Source organism: Phyllobates terribilis, unplaced genomic scaffold (genome assembly GCF_046119375.1).
Source record: "Phyllobates terribilis strain yellow unplaced genomic scaffold, ASM4611937v1 Scaffold_3__8_contigs__length_932513732, whole genome shotgun sequence".
Classification (NCBI taxonomy): Eukaryota; Metazoa; Chordata; class Amphibia; order Anura; family Dendrobatidae; genus Phyllobates; species Phyllobates terribilis.
The window spans coordinates 469,779,510-469,800,350 of NW_027362763.1; the positions used below are offsets into that span (position 1 = coordinate 469,779,510).

The window sequence follows — 20,841 nt, forward strand, 5'->3', positions numbered from 1 at the left end:
ACGGCTTGTATACTTTTTTTGATCAAAAATAGTTCACTAAGTACCCTATATTTATTATGCAACTTTGCTTTACATTTATATATAATGATGGTAGGGTATGAGATATATTTTTGTCTTTTGTAGGTTTTGCTTCTTTTTGCTAGTGTGAACATGCTCCTATTTCTTGCATGTCTACCATCTTAGACCTCAGTTCACATTGCTTGGTTTTTTGTCTTGTTTGCATTCTGTGCAATTTAAGGGTGTGGCATCCCCTTTGTTGAGCTGATTGGTATATATGTAGCTTACCACGGGCCTGGGTGGTCTGGAGTTGGGACCCGGTCCTATTTGTCTACCCTTTTATATGCATTACTTCAACTTTGATATACAGTAAGGTTTTTAATATAGGCAGTATAGGTACCGTCCCAATTTAGGGTCACCTTGCCGCTGGTGGGACGGCTTGTATATTTTTTTTGATCAAAAATAGTTCACTAAGTACCCTAAGTACATTTATATATAATGATGGTAGGGTATGAGATATATTTTTGTCTTTTGTAGGTTTTACTACAAGGACTGTGTTCTCTGTGTTACCATTTTTGCTTTATTTTCCTGTTTTGCCCAGGGGGCTTTGTTTATTTTCACGGACTTAAGGTTGATTTATGCCACACTATAATATCCAACCAAAGATTTAAAGAGACAGCGTACCTGTGTCTACCTCCGTGTACTGCAGAGTGATTGATCTACCACAATATGTATATGGAATTTCAATAGAATTTCTAGAACCTTTACCTCTGTGATAGCTTTATCCAGTGCGCTGATATAAACATTTGGATTTAGTGTTACTGTGGTTTCCTGTACTAGACTCATTGCTTCCTCTACCATTTGTCGGACTTCAGGATGATCAGCAGTAACTTCTTCTGTTTGGTCTACAATAAATTTGCAAAAATAGGTAAACTGTTGCTCCAATTTTCAATATGTTTCATTCACTTAAAGACAGCAAAGACATTTTATATAATTTATTTTACATAAATGTCAGTATCTTTTTGTCCCATTCAGGATAACAAAAAGCATAATACAGTATTCTGATGGGTGTTCTGAGGATATGGCAACACAAATATGTTGTTTTTTTTTACAAAGTATTTTTATTGTGCAAACATAGGAAACTGGACACTGGCTGTATGATATCAGACTGGTATGTTTCCGGGCATGTCAGAAGAGACCTGTCAATCTAGGGAATCGGGCAGGGGAGAAGCTGCCGGAGACCCACCTATCCAACTAGTCTCCTGTGCGGTTTGATCTCCGGTGGCTTTCAAATAATGTTTTTCTCTAAAACACTGCAATGTTTCACACATCCAGTGCCTGATACATGCTGCCTGTGGATTGGGCAGCATGAATCAGCTGTCAAGTTCACTTTAAGGGTATGTGGACCCGACATCTTTTATTTTCAGACGGATTCTGCATGAAATCCACATGAAAAAGAGCAGAACAACTGCCGTAAAAAAATGAACATAATGCACAGCAATGTTAAAACGACATTGCTGTGCATATATTCCGTCTTTTAGAAACCGTGAAGCAGTTAAAAGAAGTAACATGTTCATTCTTCGGGCGGCTTTATTTGGAAGTCATCTTTTTAGGCCACGAACCCACTATCAGTATTTGGTCAGTATTCGGTCAGTATTTTTTCTCAGGAGTGGGAGACAAAACCAGGAGTGGGTGATAAATGCAGAATTGGTGACTTGTTTCTATTATACCTTTTCTCTGATTGTTCCTCACCTGGTTTTGGCTCCCACTCCTGAGAAAAAATACTGACCGAATACTGATAGTGGGGCCGTGGTCTTATGGTTGAAAACATAGTGAAAAGACGCTGCAAAAATGACAGCAAAACCGTCAGTGAAGACCGACGTCTTTTTCCTGAAGGGGCTTTACCTAGGAAAACCTTGGTGGCTCCGCCATCACAATTTAGACGTTGTGTGCACATACCCTAAATTTGGTATCTCCTTAATCGTACTGACCAAAAGAATAAAGATAATAAGTCCCTTATGTCTCATAGGCAACAGTGAAAAATATAAATCCTATTTGGGGTAAAAAAATGTAATACACTTTTGAGATTAAAATCATTCCTTAAAGGGTATTGTTTAAAAAAAACGGGGTCACTTCTGGAGGGTTCCTATGTACTAACAGCTCGCAGGCTCTGCAAATACAATATTGTGATAGGAAGCCATAGTAGCAAAATTTGAGCTTCAAATGGAGCTTCTACCATTCTGAGTCATGTTGTACACCCAAACAGTAGTATACAACTACATAGAGAGTGCTCCATACCAGGAAGAAAGTGCATAAAATGTTTGGGGTGTTTTTTTTCTACTATTTTATTACTTGAAAAAAAAATTTGGGTTAAAAGTAAAATTAACTAATATTTGAATGGAAAAATTTGATTTTTTTATTTATTCATTTCACTTTGAGTTAGATCATGTGAAGGACCTGAGGAGTAAACAAACTTACTAAATAGTATTTTGAATACTATAAGTAGTGTATTTTTTTTTCATTTTTTTTTTTTAAAAAAGACTAGTTCTGAAAGATTTTTAAAAAATGTTGAAAAAAAGCGGCCAAACTTATAAGCAGTTTAATGTCCCAAAGAGATAAATGGACACATAAAAATGATGCCAACATAAAGTAGACATATGAAAAATGTTAATTTGCAACTATTTTGTGTGGTATGACGATCTTTTTTAAGGACACGTTAAAATATTTAAAAATGCTATTTTTTTTATTTTTTGAAAGAAGTCATTGTTTTTTTTTTATAATGATAACGTAAAGTACAAATGTGTCAAGAAAAAAAAAACAGTCTCGGAACCTTTGGGATAAAAGGAATTCCAAACTTATTGCTACGTAAAGTGATACATGCCAAATCTGAATTTTCCAGCATTTTCCAGCAAAACCAGATTTTTGGCCTCTTAAGTTGTAATGATTTATAAAGATACATAAAATTTAGACATAGGACTAGGTGGTGTGCATGGACTTTACATATGTTGAAATTTCATTTTAAGGAGGAGGTGCGGGGAATCTAATTTTCTGTTTGGGTCACACTTTTAGCTACTATTTTTCGGCATTTTATTTTTGTAACAACATTTTTTATTTTTTTTTATTTATTCATTTTAAAAAAATCTGATTCCTAAGGAATAATTGGCACAAGCACATTAATCTTCATTCTGCAGAAGTTTGTGGTGGATCTGAGGAGTCACATCACTTTTTTTTTTTAAAAATATAATTTTTTTATATTATTTTTCAAGTTGCCTTTATGTATAAAGTGCCGAGTGACAATTTGCCAGGTGTCTACTTTCAGAAAATATATAGGCTTTGGTGCTGAATATCAGTTTAACGTTTAGTAATTTAGTGTATACTTGTACATGTCAAAAGAGCAAACATTGTCCTAGTTGCCAGAGACATAAAATGGCAAAATGGCAAGAAACCCATGGCAGCGAAAGGGTTCATTGCTGTTTTACCTGTTTCTTCAATGACACTTTGTTCCTCTATCTTCTCTATAGGTTCTTCCTTTTGCACTGGGGTCTTATCAGTTGTATCCAATTCTGAATTTTCTTTTAAATCACACAATACATTGCATTAGATGTGCATTATAGTTTTTTTTGCAACGGTCTTAGTCAGGCCACGTTCACATGTTCAGTTTTTGGTCAGTTTTTTACATCAGTATGTATAAGCCAAAACCGGGCGTGGAACAATCAGAGGAAAAGTATAATAGAAACACGTCACCACTTCTGTATTTATCACCCACTCCTAATTTTGGCTTACAAATACTGATGTAAAATACTGACCAAATACTCGACGTGTGAACGTGACCTTAGAAACATTAAAACACTGTCTAGTAATGCCACAAATTAGATTCTAGTGTTAGACGTTGAGGTTTTAAAAGGAACTTGTCATGTGGAGAATAGTATCTGATCTGCAGACTAGATGTTATAGAGGAGAATGAACCAGATTGAGCTACATTTTTGTGATAGAAGTTTCAGTAAAACTTGCATTTAATTAATTGAAATTCCTGGTGTTTTTATACATATGAGTCTAGTGGGGGTCCTGTACAGTGACTACCAAGGAATGACTGTGTATGCAGAGATATCTGTTACTCACTGAGTAGGACCAGCCACTTGACTCTTATGCATAAAACACCAGGGATTTCAATGAATAAAATACAAATTAAACTGAATCTTTTCCAACAAACCTATATATTATTCTGCTCAGCTTCTCCTTCTCTATACCATGCTGTCAACAGATCAGATACAACGTTAGAGGTTCCCTTTAAGGGGAATCTGTCAGCAGGATTTTACACATCAAACTATTACAAGTCCAACAATCTCTTCAAATGGTCAGTCTGTTCTTCCATTACTGAGAATTCTGCATTTTGAATTGATATGCAAATGTTAACCTGATACATTGCTCCAGCTCTATTCCCCGCCATGCACTGCCTCCTTCTGCTTGACTGATGGCTCCCTTGGCTGGAGTCACACAACATAAAGGCTTTTAGCCAAGCAGGAGGAGGCAGCGCTGGGTAGAGAATAGAGCTGGAGTGGCAGAGGCTTCAAATCTTCCATAGTCCTCATTTGCATATCAATTCAAACACTGATTTCTCAGAACCAGATGGAACAAACTGGCCAGATAAAGGAATTGCTGGACTTGTCCTTGAAAGAGAAACATGCACACATAAAAGTTTGGGAGGGTAAAATCCTGCTGACTGATTCCCTTTAATACTGTTTAGCCCCAAACTATAGGAGTTTAAAAAGACACATATACATAGTATACAACAAAGGAAAGGTGAGTGCACTTACACTATATTATATAAATCCCAGTTATCCTTAAAAACACCCACAAATCAAGGACAGCAACCAGAGTTTTTGCAACATGCCAAATTAATTTACCATATTAACACATTACCTCTAATAATTGCTGTTTTAGTACTAGATTAAATAACTAAATTCTGTAATGTGAAGAATATACGCCTATTATTCTGTACAATTCACTTACCTTTCTCACTATGGTCTTCATCCACCACACTTGATATTTCTCCGAGTTCTTCTTCCTTTTCAGTTTCTTTCTGAGATTCTTTCATTAGAATGATAATAATAATCATTACATTACACTTGTATTAATGAAAAGGCTGTATCCATTTAGTTAAGATCTGACAAATCTCAGAAGCTCTCAGTGCCCTCTCTAACATTTTTCAACCTAGCAGCTCTCAAATTCTTAAAAAGACTATTCATATAGAACAAGTTTAAATTCTGTGTTGTACAGTTATATGAAAAAGTTTGGGCACCCCTATTAATCTTAAGCTTAATGTTTTATAAAAATTGGTGTTTTTGCAACAGCTATTTCAGTTTGATATATGTAATAACTGTTGGACACAGTAATGTTTCTGCCTTGAAATGAGGTTTATTGTACTAACAGAAAATGTGCAATCTGCATTCAAACAAAATTTGACAGGTGCATAAGTATGGGCACCTCACCAGAAAAGTGACATTAATATTTAGTAGATCATCCTTTTGCAAAAATAACAGCCTCTAGTCGCTTCCTGTAGCTTTTAATGATTTCCTGGATCCTGGATGAAGGTATTTTTGACCATTCCTCTTTACAAAACAATTCCAGTTCAGTTAAGTTTGATGGTTGCCGAGCATGGACAGCCCTCTTCAAATGATCCCACAGATGTTCAATGATATTCAGGTCTGGGGACTGGGATGGCCATTCCAGAACATTGTAATTGTTCCTCTGCATGAATGCCTGAGTATATTTGGAGCGGTGTTTTGGATCATTGTCTTGCTGAAAGATCCATCCCCTGCGTAACTTCAACTTTGTCACTGATTCTTGAACATTATTGTCAAGAATCTGCTGATACTGAGTGGAATCCATGCGTCCCTCAACTTTAACAAGATTCCCGGTGCTGGCATTGGCCACACAGCCCCAAAGCATGATGGAACCTCCACCTAATTTTACTGTGGGTAGCAAGTGTTTTTCTTGGAATACTGTGTTTTTTTGCCGCCATGCATAACGCCTTTTTGTATGACCAAACAACTCAATCTTGGTTTCATCAGTCCACAGGACCTTCTTCCAAAAAGAAATTGGCTTCTCCAAATGTGCTTTTGCATACCTCAGCCGACTCTGTTTGTGGCGTGCTTGCAGAAACGGTTTCTTTCGCATCACTCTCCCATACAGCTTCTCCTTGTGCAAAGTGCGCTGTATAGTTGACCGGTGCACAGTGACACCATCTGCAGCAAGTTGATGCTGCAGCTCTCTGGAGGTGGTCTGAGGATTGTCCTTGACTGATCTCACCATTCTTCTTCTCTGCCTTTCTGATGTTTTTCTTGGCCTGCCACTTATGGCCTTAACAAGAACTGTCCCTGTGTTCTTCCATTTCCTTACTATGTTCCTCACAGTGGAAACTGACAAGTTAAATCTCTGAGACAGCTTTTTGTATCCTTCCCCTGAACAACTATGTTGAATAATCCTTGTTTTCAGATCATTTGACAGTTGTTTTGAGGAGCCCATGATGCCACTCTTCAGAGGCGATTCAAACAGGAGAACAACTTGCAAGTGGCCACTTTAAGTAGCTTTTCTCATGATTGCATACACCTGGCTATGAAGTTCAAAGCTCAATGAGGTTACAAAACCAAAAAAAGTGCTTTAGTAAGTCAGTAAAAAGTAGGTAGGAGTATTTAAAACAAGAAAATGATAAGGGTGCCCATACTTATGCACCTGTCAAATTTTGTTTGAATGCAGATTGCACATTTTCTGTTAGTACAATAAACCTCATTTCAAGGCAGAAACATTACTGTGTCCAACAGTTATTACATATATCAAACTGAAATAGCTGTTGCAAAAACACCAATTTTTATAAAACATTAAGCTTAAGATTAATAGGGGTGCCCAAACTTTTTCATATAACTGTATATAAAAACATCAATACAAAAAAACCTATAATTTTTCACACTCTCCAGTTACTTCATGGATGGAAAGTAAGCTGTATTTTGGGAATAAGATTAGTGCAGATTGTGTCTTAGGTTTTTAGAACAAATCTGACATATTAAGGGGCATTTTAGAAATTACCATTAGGGCTCTGTCACACGTCAGTGTCTCTGGTACGTGTGGTGACAGTTTCCACACACACGGGAGACACTGACACACGCAGACCCTTTCAAATGAATGGGTCTGTGCACATGTCAGTGTGTTTCCATGGACCGTGTGTCTGTGTGATCCACGCGTAGACATGTCCATTTTTGGCCGGCAGCTCGGATCATAAGAACTCATTCAAGTCAATGAGTCCGTGTAAACACGTACCACACACGGATACCATCCATGTGACACGCACCGGTGCTTGGGAATCAGCAGTACAGTTTGCGCTGTTACCAAGTGCCAGGTGCTGAACGCTGCCCTCATCATTGTCCCCTGCTGGTGCTGATCGCAGCGTGTCTCCACCTGTAAAAATAAGAATAAAATAAAAAAATCCATATACTCACCTGTCCTAAGTCTCCCATACTGCAATCCATGCGACCACTCATGCCAAGGTGCCAGTGAGAATGACTTGCTGCAGCGAGCGGGCCCCGGAGCTGTGCTCAGCGAGTGGTGTCCTGTCACTCACAGAGCAGCGCAGCTCCGGGGCCCGCTTGCTGGAGCGAGTCATTCTCCCGGGTTCCTTGGCGTGTGCGGTCGCATGGATTACAGAGGGGGACACTTAGGACAGGTGAGTATGCGGATTTTTTTTATTTTATTCAATGATGAGGGCAGCATTCAGCACCTGGCGCTTCGGAACAGAGCTAAGTGTACCACTGATTCCCAGGCCCCGGTATGTGTGCTCCTGATGCGGCACACAGGTGGCACACCACACAAGCAGACACGGACATGGATAACTCCGGTACTGTTTTTTCCGGTATCGGAAATATCAGGACGTGTAAAAGAGCCCTTATGGTGGGAATTTTCCATTCAGCTTGCTCACTCGGTACATACAGACAGTGCCATTTCTGAAACTGAACATGTCTGCTGGATTAAGAAATTGCTATTAAAGCAATGTACTGTTTTTTTATCTTCTTAAGTGAAAAGTGTTTTTTTTTTAAAGAAAACCTAAAGAGTAACCATTGTTTATTTTTTATATTTCATAAATCAATAGTACACATGAAAATAAGTAACTTTGTAACATATATAATAACATAAACCTACTTCTTTCTCCTCAAGGGCTGATCAGTCATTTTCAAACTTCTCTATTCACAGGTAAAATCTGTATTCAGTGAAGACATTTTTACATTACCTAGATACGAGATGGCAGTTGGTGCTGATAAGATTCTATGTAGGTGCTAGCAGGAGTGTGTAGCTAGAGGCAGAGCTCCTCCATTCTCCTCCCTCTTCTGTCTACATAGAATCTTATCAGTAGCAGCTGCCATCTCCTATCTCAGTGATATAAAAAATTGTCTTCACAGAATACAGATTTCACCTGTGAATAGAGAAGTTTGAGAATGACTGATCAGTCCTGGAGGACAAAGAAGCAGATTTCTCGGATAAGATATATTACAAGGTTGCTTGTTTTCATGTGTGAAGGTGGTGGATGTGGACCCACTGTAACACTGGCCAGGCTTACCCTGGAGGAGCGTGACTAAAGCCCCCGTCTCACATAGCGATATCGCTAGCGATATCGCTGCTGAGTCACGGTTTTGGTGACTCACCAGCGACCTCACCAGCGATGTCGCTGTGTGTGACACTTTGCAACGATCAGGCCCCTGCTGTGAGGTCGCTGATCGTTGCAAAGTGTCCTGGACCATTTTTTGGTCGTTGGCCTCCCGCTGGCCAGCACACATCGCTGTGTGTGACCAGCGGGACCAACGATCTGGCTGGTAACTATGGTAAACATCGGGTTACTAGGGGCACGCGCGCACTTAGTAACCCGCTGTTTACCATGGATACCACTCTGCTACAGTGAGCGGAGGCTCCCACGCACCGTAGCAGAGTGGTATCCATGGTAAACAGCGGGTTACTAGGGGCACACGCGCACTTAGTAACCCGATGTTTACCATAGTTACCAGCCTGCTCCTGCTTGCAGCAGGCTGGTAACGGGAGCAGGACATCGTGGAACGATTCTTTCCACGATATCGCTGCTCCCCTGATCGCTGGTGAGCCTGCCTGTTTGACAGCTCACCAGCGATGTATTAGCGATGCAGCAACGATCCCTGACAGGTCGTATCGTTGTCGGGATCGCTGCTGCATCGCTTAGTGTGACGGGGCCTTAAGTGGCTACCTGGTCTTCGCTGGAGCCCCTGATGGTGAGGATAGGCTTGGGCCACAGGATAGCCACGAGGTGACACTACAGGGAAGTGCCCTTAGCTATAGCAACTAACCAAGGGGTCAAGGCAGGTTACAGAGGGCACAGGCAGAGACGTAGTCAGACAGTCCAAGGATGGTGCGGGTAGCACAGATTCAGGATACAATGCCGAGGTCAGGAGCAGAGAGATCAGATGGACAAGCCTGGTCAGTAACAGGAGAAAAAAACAGGAAAACACCTTGACAGGAATCTAGAACAGGCTACTGACTAGGACCAAAGCTCAGACAAGGAGTGGAGGGAGGAGCTGCCTAATATATCCCCTACTGGTAGCGGATAAGCCAGGGAAACTAATCTCTGCAGAATGCAGCAGAGTTAAATTCCTGCAAAGACTGGCTGTGCCTCCCTATATCCAGGTGGAGACAGCAGGAAGATGCAGCAGTGCTGGGGAGTGCTGTAAGAGGCAAAACTCAGGGAGGCGGCCTGACACAAGGGGAAGCAGAGCGGTGACTGCAGTGAGTAGGATGGCACTGAGAGGGCGTGCGAGTTATCGTCATGACAATGTGTACTATTGATTTATGAAATAAAAATGAAAATGACGGTTACGCTTTAGAAAGCCTTACATAAAACTTACCAACTGGACAGTAGTGTACCAAAGTGTCCAAAAACAGATCAAAGAACAACAAAAACAGAAGGCAAGAGAAGAGGATAAGATGGGAGTGAGGCACATTTTCTTATACCTTCTGCTTTCAATAATTTCTCTTGCTGTAACTTTTGTCTGACAGCGTCTATGGCTTTTTCAGTGGCTTCTTCACAAGCTTTTTCTATGGCATTTTGTTTAGCTTCTTCCATATGTGGTAAAATAAGCACAGATATATCATATACCTAAAAATACATATACAGAACATATTAATGATATGATTTTAAATAACATAGAAGAAGTTAATCTAATCCAGGAGACTCCTGGCACCCAGAAAGTTGTGAGGCTGGACGGCAGTGCTCGCCTCCTTGAAATATCAAGAACAACCCTTTAAAGTCAGGAAGGCAAAAGGAATATTATATGTAAGCAAAAGAACGAATAACTTGATATTTGACAAATACATTCAGGATGAATGGCATACATTTTATTTTATATTTTTTTGTTAACAAATAGTGTTGAGCAAGTATGATCTATTAACCCTTTCGCTGAGTATGCTCGGGCCGAGCACCGAGTATTTATGGCTGCTCGGTGATGTGTTTGAATCGCTCCCGTGTGCATGATTTGCGACTGTTTTACAGTTTTATTACATGGGAGGAATGTCTATTTCTTACACATTCCTCACATGTAATAAAGCTGCCAAACAGTTGCAAATCATGCACACAGGAGCGATTTAACCTTATCACCGAGCAGCTGTAAATACTCGGAGCTCGGCCCGAGCATACTCGGACAGAACATACTCGCTCAACACTATTAACAAATAAACAATAATTTGTAGATTTTCCACTGATTTTCTTTGATTCATGGATAAACCATATAAATGCATTCTGTGCATAACGTACACATGATGTGAATTACTAGTAATTCTATACTCGAAGTACATTAGATAAACGGGAGGCAATTTTCTTTGGAAAGATGACAGTGTCACACTGTGTCCTGCTTGATGCAGCTAGGTGGTATTGTGTGTAGACCAGAGAGTGAATATATAGTCACAAATAGCATGCAGTGAATTTCTACATCATGTACATCAGTGGGAAATTACCTGAGTTTTGTATTCAAATTCTATTTGTCTATTTACCACATTCTGACATTAGTTACACACTTCAATAATATTGGAGTAGCTAGACTTCTTTTTTATTTTGAAGAGAATGATTCCTATTATTTAGTGACTAAAGTGGCTGTCAGGTCAGGAGGTAATGGGAATTTGACATCTGACCTATCTAAACTATTAATACGGGCATACGGGTTATAGACAGCTGAAAAAAGTCTTCCCTGCATGTCTCATATCAGATGTCTGGTTGTGGACAAATCATCTTTTATCACTTTATGTAAATGACCTCTTCCAGGCTATGGGGAGGGTGGTGTCTGGAAGATAACTTTGCTTCCAGAGCTTATTTTACATGAAGGGGAGTTACCAGTGTGAGACAAGTAATGGCCGCTCTCTGCTCTCCTGACCTCACTGCAGAGCTGTGTGTGATTATACCTGACATCTGCAGGTTCCTCTCAGCTTCAGCTTCCATCTCACAGTCAGGCAGGGCTGCAATATTGTTACATTACAGCAGAGCTCAGACAGCTGCAAATAATGTGTTTGTAAGGAGACACATTTCATTTCTCCTGTTCTGTGTTAGTTACTTTTCTCACACTGGTAACTCCCCCTTTTATTTAAAATACTTTCTGAAGGCAGAATTATCTTTCAGGTAACATCCTCCCCACAGCCTGGTAGAGGTAATTTACATAAAGTGATACAAGATGATTTATCAACGCCATGGCATCTGATATGAGGCAGACAGGGATGACTTTTTCCAGCATTCTATAACATGTATGCCCATATTAATAATTTAGATAATAGGTTGAATGTGGTGACAGAATCCCTTAAAAAAACATGATATATAAATGGATACCTTAAGGGGATGATTACTTGCTATTTATTTTGTTCATTGTTGCTGCTTTATATCTGAGCTTCGCTATAGCAGAGCTGAAACCTGTGACTACAGTTTCCGTGGTGTCTAAAGGGTGTTTAAGGTTGTCTAAGACACACCTCCTGTTTCATCAATGGCTCTCTCCCTCCTTCCTTCAGCTCAGCCCCCTCAGATTGGCTGCTGTATATAAACACAAGCCAATCACAGAAGCTCCAGGGAATCAGTGCATGAGGTCAGCACAATAAGGGCAGAATGATTGTAAAGTACAGACTAATATAGCATCAGATAGAAAAAGATGATTATCCAGAAAGTGATGCACATATACTGCTGTACTGTTGTTAATGAACCTTAATGAGAGGGAGCCTTGAGTGTCACTTTGAATTAAACTTTTTCTTACCCTTTAAAAAGAAAATAACATTTAAATTACTTTATACGGTCACAGAACTCCTCAAGACTTCAAATTTTTAAAGATTTAAAAGGTACCTCCACTTACAAAAGAAAACCGATTATAGTGAAGGACTCTGCAGTGTAATCATTTTTCACTCTATTAATGGTTTGATGATGATAACTGCACTAAACTAATCAGAAGTTTTCTCATGCAGCTAGGCTGCAGTCTTCAGTGAGGGAGCAAGCATCATGGGGTTTTACAGTGCCCGTGCTGACGAAGGTAACTAAGAGTGATGAGCAGGACGCAGCCTTGTTTAGTGCAGCCGCAGCACAGATTTCATGTAATAAAGTAATATTGAGAAATTATAATAGTGCAGAGTCCTTTGGACCTCAGAAAAAGCCGGTATTTCGGCGGAAAGCGTGTCAGAGACACATGTCCCACAAAGTGTGCAAGGTGTAAAATAGGTAGAAACCAAATACAAGAAAAATACCCAAATAACTGAAAGTAAATGTATAAATCGCACAGTGCAAAAATAATGATAAATAATAAAGGGTATTTAGTTAACATAATTTTGATCAAAATAATGTGAAAAGCCATTCCGCAACTTCACGGCAACCCTTATGGGACAGTCCTAACTCTAATATTAAAAACCTTACCATTTGTCAAGTGACATACATATGGACAAGGGCAGAGAGACTAGATCCCTAGTGTGAGCATAAGACCGGGGCAGAATGAGCGTATAAAATAGGGTCAGACAGATGCTATGAATGAGATAGAGTCAAACAGCGCAGTAACAGCAGGTGCGATCTAGCTGCGTCACCTACTGACAGGCTGCAGAGTATCATATAGTGTGCCGGCTACAGCATACTGAGTGCTCCTTATGCTGCATGTTCTCATACATACTGACCTTTCAATTATAAGGGACATTGGTCAGGAACTTATTGATAATTTATATATATTTACACATGGGTACAAAACCGGGACTTGAGTGGATCACAGCTGTCCAATTTATGATGTAATATATATACAGCAGTGATCCTATACACACTCTCAATTGGGTGTATAATACTATTATATTGTATACAAGATAGTAAAAGTTATATTTTATACACATACCTTACTCCTCTTCCCCCCAACCTTATTATCTACATTCTTATAGTGGTGCACACTTATGTGAATTAATGTCCGATGACATCTGACAATTAGTTTATTATATAGTGAGGAGTCCTGCCCTATAATCGTTTTTGTGTCAAGGTGGAGGTACACTTTAAAGAAGGAGGTATTTGCTCCCAATAGTATTATTCTGTAACAATGATGGCATTCAGTTACCTTTCCTGAGTATTTGTTGGCTATTAGGTTACAGACTGTTGTCTTCCCTGAGGATTTTGGCCCCAAAACTGCCACCTTGCAGGGAGGTAGTGGCATCGGAGGAAGAAGGTATGGCCGAGGATTCTGCATAAACTTTATCAATGATTCCTCAGAGGAAAGGACGTACATTTTATCCAGAAAGCTAAAAATGAATGCATAAAACAAATTATACCAGAATAATACAATAATTTAATTATTGGGTGTCATTTCTACAGAAAACATACCTAACAGCAAATTCTGCCAATCCTTTCTTAATATATCCTTCTTTCAAAGCCACAGGACACAGAGTACCCCATCTGCTTCTGCGCCACCTGTATCTTGGTGCAATCATATGGTAGGATGAAAGTGTCCTCATTAACTCATCCTGTTAAATAAAAATACATTTTCTTTTACTAGGGCACCAAATCGTCAGAAAAAAACTCCTCCGCACATGTTCTCCTATACAAATGACCCTTGGCTCAAACTTTGCTGTCAGCGTGAGCCAAGTGTCATCTTAGGGCTCTTTCACACGTCCTGATATTTCCGGTGCGGGAAAGAACAGTATGGGAGATAGCCGTGTCCGTGTGCACCTGTGTGGCAGACATGTGGCAACCGTGTGCGGTCCGTGTGCCACATCAGGATCACACGGACCGGCGCCTGGGAGTCAGCGGTACAGTTAGCACTGTTCCCAAGCGCCGGGTGCTGAACGCTGCCCTCATCATAGTCCCTGCTGGCGTTGCGATAAGCACCATAAGGGGACCATGATGAGAGTTTCCACATGTACCAGAGACACTGACACACATAGGCCCATTCAAACGAAAAAATCTGCGCACATGTCAGTGTGTATCCACGGACCGTGTGTCCGTGTGATTCACACGAAGACACGTCCGTTTTTGGCCGGCATCACGAATCACACGGACTCATTCAATTCAATAGGTCCGTGTAATGATGAGAGTAGTAGTCTGCTTCCAGTGTCCATATACTCACCTCTCCTAAGTGTTCCCCGCTGTAATCTATGTGACCGCTCATGCCGAGGAGCCGGGGAGAATGACTCGCTCCAGTGAGCGGGCCCTGGACCTCTGCTGCGCTCAGTGAGTGACAGGACATTGCTCGCTGAGCGCAGCTCCAGGGACAGCTCACTGCAGGAGTCATTCTCCACGGCTCCTCTGCTGATCGGTTGCATGGATTACAGCAGGGGACACTTAGGACAGGTGAGTATATGGATTTTTTATTTTATTCTTATTTTTTCAGGTGGACACACTGGGAGCAGACTAGTACTCTCATCATTATTCCCTGCTGGTGCTGACTGCAGTACCCGCAGGGGACAATGATGAGGGCAGCGTTCAGCACCCGGTGCTTGGGAACAGCGCTAACTGTACCGCTGATTCCTAGGTGCCGGTACTTGGCACACGGATGGAATCCATCTGCGGTACGTGTTTACATGGACCCATTGATTTGAATGAGTCTGTGTGATCCGTGATGTCGGCCAAAAACGGACATGTCTACATGTGGATAACATGGACACACGGCCTGTGGAAACACACTGACATGTGCACAGACCCATTCATTTGAATGGGTCTACGTGTGTAAGTGTCTCTGGTACGTGTGGAAACTGTCACCACATGTACCGGACACACTGACGTGAGAAAGAGCCCTTACTGTGATCTGATTCTCTCGCATGCGAGAATTGGATCACAGGTGAGGAGAAGATGGAAAGCTGAATTTCTCCATCTTCTCCATTCCGTGAGTTGGAGTATATCGGACTGTACTCGGATGACATCCGAGTGCAGTCCAATGTTTTGCACGCAATCACACACTTGTATGGGTGCACTACGTCCAATATACCCTGCCAATAGCAGCATGCAGTGATTTATTTTCTCACGCCGACTCTGCATGAGAAAATAAACGCTAGTCAGCACTGCTCCACAGTATAACATTGGAGTGAGTGCTATCCGAGGAAAAATCAGATTACAGCCACTCTATTCTGATGATAGCAAGTGCTGTTTTATAAGGACATTATAGAGTCTAGAAAACCTCTTCTTCATTCAATTATTTATGGCTTTATGTTGTAACATGTGACACTACTAAGTTTTCCAAGTGGTCACATCACTATTTACAACAATGAATTGCAGGACCCCTAACTCGAAAAAGGTTTCCTGAGAGGACATATACAGGTGCATCTCACTAAATTAGAATATCATCAAAAAGTTAATTTATTTCAGTTCTTCAATACAAAAAGTGAAACTCATATATTATATAGAGTCATTACAGAGTGATCTATTTCAAGTGTTTATTTCTGTTAATGTTGATGATTATGGCTTACAGCCAATCAAAACACAAAAGTCGTTATCTCAGTAAATTAGAATACTTTATAACAACAACTTAAAAAATGTTTTTAAAATCCGAAATGTTGGCCTACTGAATGTATGTTCAGTAAATTCACTCAATACTTGGTCGGGGCTCCTTTTTTGCATCAGTTACTGCATCAATGCAACGCCAGGAGTGCAGTATTATGTCTTATAAAACATACAACATATGTATATTTCTCTGCTGCACTGACATTACACTGTACATGTAGTTTCAGGTCACTACATATCAAACATAAGAGTTTTTACATTTCCTGTCTCTTTAAATCATGCTTTGTGTGTTGGTTATACTTTGTTCCAAACAGTTGTTATCTGGTTGCCATTTTTCTGTGTTCAAATTGTTTCCTTTTTATTTTGTTGCACTCAGAAATATATTCAGCTACTTACACCTTCCAAGCCTTCCATGGACTCCTCTTCCTCGTAGCTGGAAAGTTTCATTACAACAGCCCCATGACGAAGTCCCAGAGACTCCAGCCGGGATAAAACAGACTGATGAGAGGAAGCACAATTATTTTACCTATATTAGTACAATTATGAAATGATACAGTAACTTAGATTTATCAGAAAACCTAGATTAATCACTGACAGGCCCTCCTACTCTGCTGCCCACTCTTACACACCACCACTTTTTCACCAGGTCCTCCTGCAGTCACAGCAGGGATGGGAATCAGCCGGTTCTGCCTAACTGGTTGTTATAAATCACATCGGATTCAGCATGAAGTAGGCCCTAGTTGTCTATTATAAACTGCTGCTCAGCCCTGAACTCCCCACCCTGTCACCCCTATGACTTGAGTCTGATGACCAGGAGAAATTAATTTAGGGAACCCAAGGCTCAGCAGTCAGGGCCGGCCATAGGCACAGTGGACTCTCAATGCCAGAGCTGCCAGGCTGTTCAGCTGTAACACATACAAGAGAGATGAGAGCAGAAGACTGCGGAGCCTACTCAGAGCAGTTGTTGTGGCGGTCTGCGTCGTACTATAAGTAGCTGGGATGGACTCTGTAGAATGAGATAGGGTGATTCTGTCTCCAGCATCCAGCCCAGCCGCTTACAGTACACTCCAGACTGCTAATTTACAGTGCTTGTCAACTTTGACATCCCCCCATTCATCATTGCAGAGCCGTTCTGCAGTGATCTCCACTGTGGGTAAGGGGCACTGCCGAAGGGCCTGGCAGTGATATACAGTACAGACCAAAAGTTTGGACACACCTTCTCATTTAAAGATTTTTCTGGATTTTCATGACTATGAAAATTGTACATTCACACTGAAGGCATCAAAACTATGAATTAACACATGTGGAATTATATACTTAACAAAAAAGTGTGAAACAACTGAAAATATGTCTTATATTCTAGGTTCTTCAAAGTAGCCACCTTTTGCTTTGATGACTGCTTTGCACACTCTTGGCATTCTCTTGATGAGCTTCAAGAGGTAGTCACCGGAAATGGTTTTCACTTCAGATGTGTGCCGTGTCAGGTTTAATAAGTGGGATTTCTTGCCTTATAAATGGGGTTGGGACCATCAGTTGTGTTGTGCAGAAGTCAGGTGGATACACAGCTGATAGTCTTACTGAATAGACTGTTAGAATTTGTATTATGGCAAGAAAAAAGCAGCTAAGTAAAGAAAAACGAGTGGCCATCACTACTTTAAGAAATTAAGGTCACTCAGTCCGAAAAATTGGGCAAACTTTGAAAGTGTCCCCAAGTGCAGTTGCAAAAGCCATCAAGCGCTACAAAGAAACTGGCTCACATGAGGACCGCCCCAGGAAAGGAAGACCAAGAGTCACCTCTGCTTCTGAGGATAAGTTTATCTGAGTCACCAGCCTCAGAAATCGCAGGTTAACAGCAGCTCAGATTAGAGACAAGGTCAATGCCACACAGAGTTCTAGCAGCAGACACATCTCTACAACAACTGTTAAGAGGAGACTTTGTGCAGCAGGCCTTCATGGTAAAATAGCTGCTAGGAAACCACTGCTAAGGACAGGCAACAAGCATAAGAGACAAGTTTGGGCTAAAGAACACAAGGAATGGACATTAGACCAGTGGAAATCTGTGCTTTGGTCTGATGAGTCCAAATTTGAAATCTTTGGTTCCAACCACCGTGTCTTTGTGTGACGCAGAAAAGGTGAACGGATGGACTCTACATGTCTGGTTCCCACCGTGAAGCATGGAGGAGGAGGTGTGATGGTGTGGGGGTGCTTTGCTGGTGACACTGTTGGGGATTTATTCAAAATTGAAGGCATACTGAACCAGCATTGCTACCACAGCATCTTGCAGCGGCATGCTATGCCATCCGGTTTGCATTTAGTTGGACCATCATTTATTTTTCAACAGGACAATGACCCCAAACACACCTCCAGGCTGTGTAAGGGCTATTTGACCAAGAAGGAGAGTGATGGGGTGCTACGGCAGATGACCTGGCCTCCACAGTCACCAGACCTGAACCCAATCGAGATGGTTTGGGGTGAGCTGGAACGCAGAGTGAAGGCAAAAGGGCCAACAAGTGCTAAGCATCTCTGGGATCTCCTTCAAGATTGTTGGAAGACCATTTCCGGTGACTACCTCTTGAAGCTCATCAAGAGAATGCCGAGAGTGAGCAAAGCAGTCATCAAAGCAAAAGGTGGCTACTTTGAAGAACCTAGAATATAAGACATATTTTCAGTTGTTTCACACTTTTTTGTTAAGCATATAATTCCACATGTGTTAATTCATAGTTTTGATGCCTTCAGTGTGAATGTACGATTTTCATAGTCATGAAAATACAGAAAAATCTTTAAATGAGAAGGTGTGTCCAAACTTTTGGTCTGTACTGTACATGCATTTGTTCTTCTCGCCTGCCCAGCATCCCGGGCCCCCTGCAATGACGAGGCCCTTAGAAACTGCTACGGCTGTAGTTCTTCCTTTGTGCTGATCATCAGACAGGACCATAGGTTACTAATATAAGCTATATGGACAAAAGTATTAGAATACATCTTTTAATAATTAGTTTTTTCTTTTATGCAGTACCATTGCCACAGGAGTATAGCAATCAGCCGCTAGCCATGCAGTCTGCTTTTATTAACATTTGTAAAAGAATGGCTCTAACGTTCGTCTGGGTTCGAACCCTTAAGCCTGTGCTTTGTGGTCAGCTTCTCTGTCTGCCGAGCCACAGAAAATATACCTTTTTTCTGGGTGTTTAGTTTCTTTTATCCTTGCTTCAGTCTTTATAGGGTAACAGGTGTTTTTATTTACTCATTTATCTGCCCTATCCCCATTCAGGTGCGGCTTTATATAATTTCCCCAGCTGGTATTTTCTGTTGATGATAGTCTCATTTGGATGTCCAGCCATACTCATACTACTGCAGTTTAAGCCAGAGAGTGAAAAACCAGCTAGGGTTTATCTCTCTGCTGTTCTTTATCCTGCACCTATCTTCTGTTTCTTTTTAGGAAATAGGCGGCATCATTTCTAACAGCATGTACTTAATCCTTTATTTTGTAGTTCATGGTTTGTTTTACGCTCTCTGGGATCTCTTTCTATTTCAGCACACTTTCCCTTCTGCACGTAGTTTGCACTCTGCTCTGCCCTTCGGTTCTTTAGAAGGAACATGAAGTGCTCGATGGCCTTTCAGCCAGCATAGGTCTGAGTTGCCATCGTCTAGTTTGTGGCTATGGCTATCTCAGCTCACACAGGAACCACTAGGGACTGCGGGGTCAAGATATCTAGTCTGCACAAGAACCGGCAAGGTCAGTTGCAGATTTTAGTGTGTTACCTATTTTTCCGAGCGAGTTGCTACACTATCCTAACAAGCTCATTCTAAGGAGATCACTCAATTCAAGTGCAGACCTAGAATAGGATGCCATCGTTATAACAGGTCAGGTCATGAAATTTCTTCTTTCTTAAATATTCAAAATTATTGAAAAGTGGAAGCGTTTAGGAACCCCAGAAACTATGCCATGAAGTGACAAACTATGTAAAGTTACAGAGTAGGATCGCCGAGTGCTAAGGCACGTAGTTGCCAAAGCTCTGCTGAGTCAATAACTGCACAGCTCCAAACCTCCTATGACAATAACATCATCACTAAACTGTGCGGAGGGAGCTTTATGGCATGGGTTTCCATAGCCAAGCAGCTGGATACACCACCAAGCATACTGCCAAGTGTTGGATGGAGTGATGTAAAACACACCGCCACCAGACTCTTGGAAACTTAAGTGGAGTGTCAAATTAGGCTTCTCGGTCTGGAAGTCTGATGGACGAGTCTGAGTTTGGTGAATACCAGGAGAACATTACCTGTCTTACTGCACTGAGCCAACTGTAAAGTTTGGTGGAGGAGGGATAATGCTATGGTGTTGTTTTAAGGGCGATGGCCTAGGATTTTTAGATACAGTGAAAAGAAATCTTAATGCTTCAGTATATCAAGACATTTTGGGCAATTATATGCTTTCATATATGTGGGAACAATTTGGGGGAGTCCTTTTTCTATTTCAGAATGCCTGTGCCCCAGTGCACAAAGCAAGGTCCATAAGAGCATGGTTGCGTGAGTTTGCTGTGGAAGAAGTTGACAAGCCACAGAGAGGCCTGACCTCAACCCCATAAATTAGGAGAAATCTATTTACTTGTACAGAAGATCAAGTTCACAAACCAAGGAAAAATTACTGTTTCTGCACTTTTACCAATAGTATTATTTAAAATATAATGGTAGAAACTTACAATAAAGAGTTCATCGGATTTCTTATTTCCATCAAGTTCTATGAGGTACTGAGGGTCGTGATCAATCATAAGATCCTGTATTAACCAGCAATGAGAATGTGAAAAGGACAGAATTGTATAGTCAGAGGGTTTCACAATTAGAAATTGTTTATTCTACCTAAA

General features: G+C 40.9%; 1 protein-coding gene across 2 annotated transcripts in view; it reads right to left on the reverse strand.

The window, feature by feature from the left end:
- Positions 1-20,841, reverse strand: part of AK9 (adenylate kinase 9) — a 151,933-nt gene that overhangs the window by 65,697 nt on the left and 65,395 nt on the right. The window contains exons 9-16 of one of the 2 annotated variants that reach the window (XM_073675840.1): positions 20,680-20,754; positions 16,382-16,483; positions 13,874-14,013; positions 13,611-13,791; positions 10,018-10,162; positions 5,008-5,085; positions 3,477-3,569; positions 766-902 (exon numbers count right to left, since the gene is read on the reverse strand). In XM_073675840.1, coding sequence (XP_073531941.1) covers positions 766-902; positions 3,477-3,569; positions 5,008-5,085; positions 10,018-10,162; positions 13,611-13,791; positions 13,874-14,013; positions 16,382-16,483; positions 20,680-20,754 — 951 coding nt within the window. The remainder of the gene's footprint in view (positions 1-765; positions 903-3,476; positions 3,570-5,007; positions 5,086-10,017; positions 10,163-13,610; positions 13,792-13,873; positions 14,014-16,381; positions 16,484-20,679; positions 20,755-20,841) is intronic. The other variant, XM_073675841.1, reaches the window with a different exon arrangement.